The 8,838-nt window shown below is 37.9% G+C and overlaps 1 protein-coding gene across 1 annotated transcript in view; it reads left to right on the plus strand.

Annotated features, from left to right (window-relative positions):
* Nucleotides 1-8,838, plus strand: part of MYO5A (myosin VA) — a 194,827-nt gene that overhangs the window by 115,255 nt on the left and 70,734 nt on the right. The window contains exons 21-23 of the mRNA XM_042783688.1: nt 157-396; nt 2,831-3,079; nt 6,735-6,828. Of these exons, the coding sequence (XP_042639622.1) occupies nt 157-396; nt 2,831-3,079; nt 6,735-6,828 (583 nt within the window). The remainder of the gene's footprint in view (nt 1-156; nt 397-2,830; nt 3,080-6,734; nt 6,829-8,838) is intronic.

Raw genomic sequence — 8,838 nt, forward strand, 5'->3', positions numbered from 1 at the left:
TGTGATGTGTATAAGCCATACAATATATTGTTGATTCAACTTTTGTGTCTTTCCTTTTAGGTAGTATAGGGATTCTCAGCCTGACATAGGTTGATTGTGTTGAACCTTGAGTCTTGGCCAGGGTCTAAAATGACTTGCCCTTCCCTTTCTCTGCAGATACTCCGTGAGCACAAAGCAGTCATCATTCAGAAGTGGGTTCGGGGCTGGCTGGCTCGGACCCACTACAAGAGGAGCGTGCACGCCATCATCTACCTTCAGTGCTGCTTCCGGCGGATGATGGCCAAGCGTGAGCTGAAGAAGCTCAAGATTGAGGCCCGCTCCGTGGAGCGCTACAAGAAGCTCCACATCGGCATGGAGAACAAGATCATGCAGCTGCAGCGCAAAGTTGACGAGCAGGTATGTTTTAGACAGGAGCCCTGAAAGTAGAGATGCCTGAAGAAATCCAGTGAAATTATTTTCAATATTGTCTCTCCTTAACTTTATCCTTCCGTCTGAGTAAGAAGTAAAAAAAAATGGCACTAATGAGCATGAAAATAGTGACAAACTCATAGGTAAGATTATAATTCCAAGGACTAAGTAAGGCAGGAGATGATTTGGGGAAGCCCTGTTTGAGGTAAAACAGTGAAATTTATCAACCCTCTAAACTTTTATGATCAAGAGTTGTTTATACTTTCCAGAGCTTTTGATCCCTGTCATTTATTTGCGTGTGCTATAATGTTTATTTTGCAAATGAGAAAACTGAGGTACAGAGATATTACGTGATTCATTAAGGTCAGGTGGAAAAGTAAAGGAGGAAGAAAGGGTGTGTAATATAAAAGAAAAGAAGCATGTCATAAGCATTCTAGAGAGGAAAAACAATGAAAAGGAGAAAAAGTAGCTCAGATGATAGGACTCATTGGATTCCTACAGCATTGCCTCATCTGTGTGGCACCATCTTTGCTGTAAATTCCTAATTCTTGCCTGTAGTCCTTGGCTTCCATCATGGATTGGCCCTCTTATTTTATGCAGTGTTTTATTCATCCAGAAGATGTTCTCTAGCATCCCTGGTATCAAGATGGCTCGACAAAAGTTCTGAACAAATCAAGAGTTCCTCTGAGTTCACTTGGTTCACCCAGGTTAGACTTTGCCATCTGGGAGATTAGATTTGTTATTTTCTCTTTCACAATAAAGACTTTTTAGTTATAATTTTATAATTATTTGTCTTTCAAATAAATTGGTTAGCCTTCAATGACTAGAATTTTCTAAAACAAACTTCCCCTGAAACCTGTTATATTTCGTATATGAATCTCAGTGTCCATGAGAAACAGATACACACACACACACACACACAAATGCTCACACACTTAAATGTATGTTCCACTATGAGTTAAATGCAAAATTAACATGACTAAAATTCTTTGTATTTCTGTTTTGCTCTGAAAGATATGAATGGTTAAAGAGAACTCAACCATGGAACCTCAGTGATCTAGAATATATACTTGCTTGTTTGCTTGTATTTCATTCCTTTGTCTCTGCAACAAAGGTATTCTAAAATTTTTCTACTTGCAAAGTAGTCATAATAGACACCTCTCTTTTGAATAGCTTATTTCAAACAGCTCACACTTTATTTTTCATATTTGTTTTTTACCTAAAAAAATAAACTAAAAGAATTGGAAGATGATAAGTGTAAGATCATAGTTAAGTTTTTTTGACAAACGTTCACTGGACCTTTACTATGAGCAAAGCTCTATCCTAGAAAGTAGAACATAGTAAGGAATACAAAAATAAATAAACCATAATCTTTACCCTTAAAGGAGATTATTATATATGATGGACAATGCTAGATACATAAGTAATATTAGGAAGTGAACAAAATTTGTGGACACAAGGTGGGAGGAGGGAAGTATCAAATACTGGCTCAATCTGAAAGTGATGAGGGTTCAGGTTCTAAATGAGAACTTCAGCACTGTGGAGTGTCACTGTGATGCTTTGTACTGAGAAACACTTTGCTGGCAAGAGTAGCACATGATGTCTGTGCTTCTGAAGAGCCTACAGTTTATTTGCAGAGATTATAGTTTGATTAAGGAGCCCTGGTGGCATGGTGATTAAAGCACTAGGTTGCTAACCAAAAGGTAGATGGTGCAAATCCACTGAGCTGCTCCACAGGAGAAAGATGAGGCAGTCTGCTTCTGTAAAGATTACAGCTTTGGAAACCCTATGGGGTGGTTCTACTCTGTCCTGTAGGGTCACAGTGAGTCAGAATTGACTCAGCAGCACTATTTTGTTTCTTTTTCAATAGTTTTCTTACTTGGAAATAGTTACTAAATAATGTTTTAGCACATGCAAATGATATAAAGATAATTAAGAATACAGAAATGCTCAGGGGGGCAAAGAAAAACAATTTAGAGTGAAATGAGATCAAAAAATTTTCCGAGTTGAAGTAGTAAACATAGAGATTTCTAGGAGACATAGGATGTTGAGGCCATCTTATTATCCTTATGTATCACCTGGCTAGTACATGACTTTTAGTGGCTCCCTGAGCCACTTAAAGCTAGATTCCCCCATTTCTGGATTAAGAGCCAGGAAATGAAGGATTTACTATGTACTCACCTTGTAACTATGAGAAAATTTCATCTTTGTTGCTCATTGTATGAAACAAAATTAATTGTGGCTGTTCTCTTCTCTTTCTGTGCCATGAAGAGGGTATTGGTTGTGTTATTGTAAATGTTGTGGTTAGAATTTTGATTAGATACTCTACTGATGCTAAATCCACAAATAAGAATGGCTTTTTCACTGAACATGTTTGATGATGTGTATATTTACTTATTGTTTCATATGTGTGTATTTAAAGAACAAAGATTACAAGTGCCTCATGGAGAAGCTGACCAATCTGGAAGGAGTGTATAACACTGAGACTGAGAAACTACGAAGTGATTTAGAACGCCTTCAACTAAGTGAGGAGGAAGCTAAGGTTGCCACTAAACGAGTCCTCAGTCTACAGGAAGAAATTGCCAAGCTCCGGAAAGACCTAGAACAAACTCGGTCAGAGAAAAAATCCATTGAGGAAAGTGCAGATAAATATAAACAAGAAACTGAGCAGGTGGGAACAAACATTCATATTCCTGTCTACTTCTCTATGCAAAAGAAACGTGTTGTGTCTTGGCCTAGCTCATGTGGTTCAGTGTTGATTTTAATCACAGGTGACCTACAAATTTCATTTGGTTTGCTATTCTTTATCAGTGTTTCCCAAACATTTTCTCCCATGTGATCAGGGAGTAGCTGCAAGTGTCTTAGTGTAACCTTTTGATTCTAATAAGAACACAACCAAAGCAATATTTTAAGAAGAAAAATCATAGCCAAGTGCTTGCTATATATACTTTTTCTTTAAATGTGTTGGTGGGGATGGAGGTTAGATGCCTTTTTCTTCAGTAGGATTAATGTGACCAGAAAGCCAATCAAACAGTGAATAGTCAAGACCTGGTAGGAGGGATTTTTGTGGAAAGCTTTTTGAATTGAGGCTGTGTTAAGTTCAAGTGGGAGAAATTTGAATGTCTGCAGATTAATTGCAGCCAAGCGCTGCTGTGCTAACAGAACAGCAACAGCAAAAACATCGTAGAGTCTCCAGTGCCTCCACACTGCAAATTTGCATTAAATTTCATCACAACTTCATTTAGTACATAAAATAGCAAGGTCTCAAGCACTGGTGTTTAAACATTTATAAAAGTGTCTCAACATAAAGCTTACTGGAAAAAAGTAATCGATTTTCAGACTCCATTAGTATTGCCATCTTTAAATGGAAGCAGAGTGACTGTGTCAACTCTAACTACTGGCTAGAATCCCACTCATGCTCTTTCTGTACTGACTTCTGAACATTAATAGCAGCATATGCTGTGAGAACCTCAGCAGGATTTAGGATGTAGTTTAGGTAGGATAGTGTAGCCAATAAAATGGAGATGCTAACATGGTGTGCACAGTCCTGATAAAAATAATTCCTCCTTTATCTCTAGTAGATGATTTGCGTTCTGTATGTGCGAACAATAGTGCCACTATGTACTGTTATTTTTATGTGGCAAGCTTCTATCAGAATTAAGTGGTGATTCAAAAGGATAATCGTGAGTGTTTAAGAGCTCTCCTTCTCTGTTAAAGTCTCCTGAGTCAGTGGAAGCAAAGTATTAAAGCCTGGTGGGAATATTTCCCTTTTCTCTTTATAGCCAAATTCTTGTTATTCTACTTTGATAGAATGATACACGTGAACAGAGTCAGATTTCTCTTTCTTTTTCATTATCTTTTGCTTTTCACATGGATAGTTGTAGACACTACGTTAGTTCCTTTGAATGGAACAGGGGCACATTACCCAGTAAGAAAGGTAAGCACAGGCTTACTGAAAAACACATGAAACTGTTCACTATAGATTAGTAAGTAAGCACAAGTAAGCCTGGTACTCTGTCCCTGTCAGGGACTGTAAATTCAAAAAGAGGCTTTGATTCTATAGGAAGGTGCTATGTGGGTTTGGATGCCAACCATACCTAGAAGCAGATCTTTGATGTGATGAAAAATGTGAGGTTCATTGCAGATTAGTACGTAAGCACAAGTAAGCCTGTGCTTACCTTGGTTACTGGGTAATCCTATACTGGAATAGAGTGTAGTGATAGGGGAGGAATGAGAAAATTTCACTGTTACAGTTACCTTTATGGCTGGGAAAATGACATTCTCAACCATCCTAATCAAGAAGCCCAAAGGTTCCATTGGAGCTGTGGTTCTTTGCTAAGTGTGTCCAAATCTGCTGGAGAGTTTTGAAAAGACTCATGCTCCACTGGGCTTGAGGGCTTAGGACCAAAGTCTCAGGGGACATCTTGGTCATTTGGCATAACATAGTCCATAAAGACAATGTTCTACATCCTACTTTGATGAGTAGCCACTGGCATCTTAAAAGCTTGTGAGCAGCCATCTAAAATACAGCTATTGGTCTCTTTCTGTTGGAGCAAAGAAGAGTGAAGAAAATAAAAAACTCAAGGAAACAATTGGTCCAAAAGACTAATGGACTACATGAACTATAGCCTCCACTAGCCTGAGACCAGAAGAACTAGATGGTGCCCAGCTACCACTACCAATTGCACTGATCACAATCACAATGGAAAGTCCTGGACAGAATGGGAAAATAATGTAGAGCAATATTCAAGATTACAAAAAAAGACCAGACTTACTGGTCAGATAGACATTGGTACAACCCTAGGAACTGTGGCCCTTAGACCCTTTAGACCTGGAACTGAACCCACTCTTGGAGATCACCTTTCAGCCAGTCAGTAGACAGGCCTATACAATGAATAATAACACCCATGAGGAATATGCTTCTTAGAATCATCAACCATATGAGACCAGAAGGGCAGCATTTACCTAAAAGCAAAGATCCAAAGACAAGAAAGGGCAGAAAAGATAAGTGAATAGAAACAGGGAGCCCAAGGAGGAAGTTGGAAGAGTTCTTTACATCGAGATGATTGTGACTAATGTCACAAAATAAAATGTGCATAAATTGTTGAATGGAAAACAAGTTTCACCCAAACCACAATAAAATGTTTTAAAAAAAAGCTCATGCCCAAGTTCTGGGATTATGGGCACATATATTTTGAAAAGTACCACACATGATTGTTTGCATACCCCTGACAAAGAGCAACTTTTCTCAAGAGACCACAGAGAACTCGAGCCTGTCTACTGAGAGTGGATATTAAGGCCATATTCACATGAAAGAAAGAGAGGGCCATGAGAAGGGGCACATTCTGGAGACTTGTGCTATGGCATAGTGTTGTTACCTAATTTTCCTTGTCACCAAGGATCCTTAGTAACCTGCCTCTGAACCCCTTGCATCAGGAGAGGTTTGCCCATTAGCTTTCTCTTCATTATTAAAACTATTGCTCTAGCAGTTCCTTGAACTTATGTGAAAGGAATTCACATTTCACTAATCACAAGCACACAATTATATTTCCAAAATGAACTAAATAAATCATGTTCATTGCAAAGTTACCTTTCTTTTTGATTTTTACTTCCTGGGAATCCTTAACCAACCACGAACTAGAACGGTAAAGGTCAATGCTTATTTAAACATGGAACAGCAGGACTAGTTCTCAATGTTGTAAAACTGTTAAAAGGAAATGAAAGGGAAATTCTCTTTCTCAGGAAAGATAGCAAGGAGCCTCAGAAAGTCTTTAGAGAATTTCCAGAAGTAAAGAGCCCTTCGTATCCTTCTCAGCCTCCTTAATTTCTATGTTTGAGTCATGGGTACACATAAGCTTTGTGTTAGGTGTGAAGTGAGAAAGCAACTTCATTGTTTTAAGAGAAAGTAGCTTACTAAGTGTCAGCCAATTTACTCATGGTACAAAATAAAAGAACAACTATCCTTCTTGTATTGTTTTAAAAGAACAATTCCTCTTTTGGGAATTTCTAATCTGTTGGGGAAGACAGAAAAGTAAATACTTTTATAAAGACTATAAGGAGGCATACACAGGGTCCTGTAGTAGCCCAGAGGAGATACATCTCATTGAGGAGGTTTCTAGGAAGGCTCTCTGGAGGAGGTAATGCTTGAGCCAAGTTGGAAGGGTAAACTATATGTAGCTAGGCAGTGAGATGAGGTAGAAAGCTAGGAAAATCAAAGAGTCTTATAGTCTATGTAGTTCTCACCCTTAGTAATTGGACTTCCTCTTTCTATTACAGCCACCTCAGTTTATTATTTCATTTTATAGCTGGTGTATTTCATTTTACAGCTGGTATCAAATCTGAAAGAGGAAAACACTTGGCTGAAACAAGAAAAAGAGACTCTCAACCACCTTATCGTGGAGCAGGCTAAGGAGATGACAGGTAAGATTCCTGTGGCCCCAACATACTGCACTCCAACCTGCTTTACACCAAACTTTTATAAGTTACAACCTTATTTCATAAGGTGCAACACTGCTTAGAGTTTAAATATATTTAAAAGTTGATGGTATAACTAACTGGTTATCACCAGTAAGTATACATAGTTCCAAAAAGCAAGAACTCCAAGTAATTTGGGTGAATTGGTGAACTTGTAAAACTGACCTCTCTATTTACAACTGTGAATTTATGCCAGGCAATATCATATGTAATTTTTTAAAACTTAATTTGTTCTACATCATAGCTTGTAAGTTTCCCCTTGATTTAGGAATCTTTCTTGAGCTAACATGTATGTGTGTGTGTGTGTACCTGTATATATTTGATTGATTGATTGATTGATTGATAGAACAATGGGTATTATTCTTCTAAGATCAACTACTTGTTGCCATCTAATTCAAACAAACAAACAAACAAAAAACCATAATTTTTGAATTAAGAACTAACTGACCCAACCAAATCCCCTCCCTTCAAGTGGATTCTAACTCATAGTGACCCTATAGGACAGAGTAGAACTGCTCCATAGGGTTTCCAAGGCCATAAATCTTTATGGAAGCACATTGCCACATCTTTCTTCTGTGGAGCAGCTGATGAGTTCAAACAGTGGTCCTTTCAGTTAGCAGCTGAGTGTTTTAACCACTACTGCACGAGGGGTCTTTGAGGGGACTAACTAGATTTGGAGATTCAATTTGCTGTCTGTAGGACAGTTTAGAATGGAGATCATTTAAAAGGAACTACTACACACAAATATAAGATAAGAAGATACAGAATTGAACTGCAGTTATTAGTGGTACAAATGGATGGGAAGACATGAATTGGAGTAAGGATATATTATATGAAAAGAATCAGTAGAATGTTAAAATTCAGATGTGGTACTCAAAGGTAATAATAATGTTCAGAAGTTTTAAGATGAGGTCTCAAAATTTGATGGTGTGTTATCAGTAAAAAGAAAATTGAGAGAGAAAGAGTACCTGTTTATGTGGTAAAATAATGAGATCAATTGTTAAGAGTGTAAAGTTTTGGGTATCAGCTAGGGTCTCAAGAATGAGATCAAAGATTAGAGAGAGGGTAAGAAATGAACCTGAAAATACCCATTAAAGCTATAATGGTAAGAGAGGCCCTTCTTCACACCATCCTTTTGTAGAGGAAAGAGACAAAAACCTGGAATGAAGCCTTGTAAAATAACCAGAAGTTTGGGATAAAGTGCAGAAAAGAAGCCAGAAGAAATGAAAATTGAAAGGGGAAAGAGAAAGCAAAGCCTTAGCTACTAGGATACAGTATGTGATGGAAGGATCCAGAATGAAGAGAGTAGTTTTAGGAAAATGGTATTTGAAATCAAACGATGAGAACAAAGAAATAACAATGGATTTGTCTAGGGAAAATCTCTTGGTAGCTTTGGAACAGTTTCAACAAACTGGTGAGAATAAAAGAAAGTTTATACAATGTTGTAGAGAGAAGAAATTCATTTATTTACCAATTATTAAAACCCCACTTTGTGCAAGCATTGTGCTGGGCCCCAGGTAAACAGTTGTGACAAGCTCCTTATAGCCCTTGCTTATGGAGAAAGAAACAGTAAAGCCGTAGAAGCAGGAAGGGCAGATGAAATAAAATTTAATCATAAAACAAGGGAAAAATGGAGCATAGTGTGGGAAGCTTAATATTGTAATGTGACTGCTTGGCTCATTGAGTTAAAACATGTAGCCAAGATTTGAGGCTTTTTCGCATTGCTTTCTCTGCAGTCAGGGCTAATGTCCAATCTCCAGACCACGTACAGCTAAATGCAAGCTATTGGCAAAAGAGTGGGTGGGGATAAGAGACCTACATAAATGGAAAAACATCCCATGCTCGTGGATAGGAAGACTGAACATTGTGAAAATGTCAGTTCTGCCCAAAGCAATCTATACATTCAATTCAATCCCAATCCAGATCCCATCAACATTCTTTAGGGATATGGAAAAA

This window comes from Orycteropus afer, unplaced genomic scaffold, assembly GCF_000298275.1.
Source record: "Orycteropus afer afer isolate SDZICR_OR568_19922 unplaced genomic scaffold, OryAfe1.0 scaffold00026, whole genome shotgun sequence".
Lineage (NCBI taxonomy): Eukaryota > Metazoa > Chordata > Mammalia > Tubulidentata > Orycteropodidae > Orycteropus > Orycteropus afer.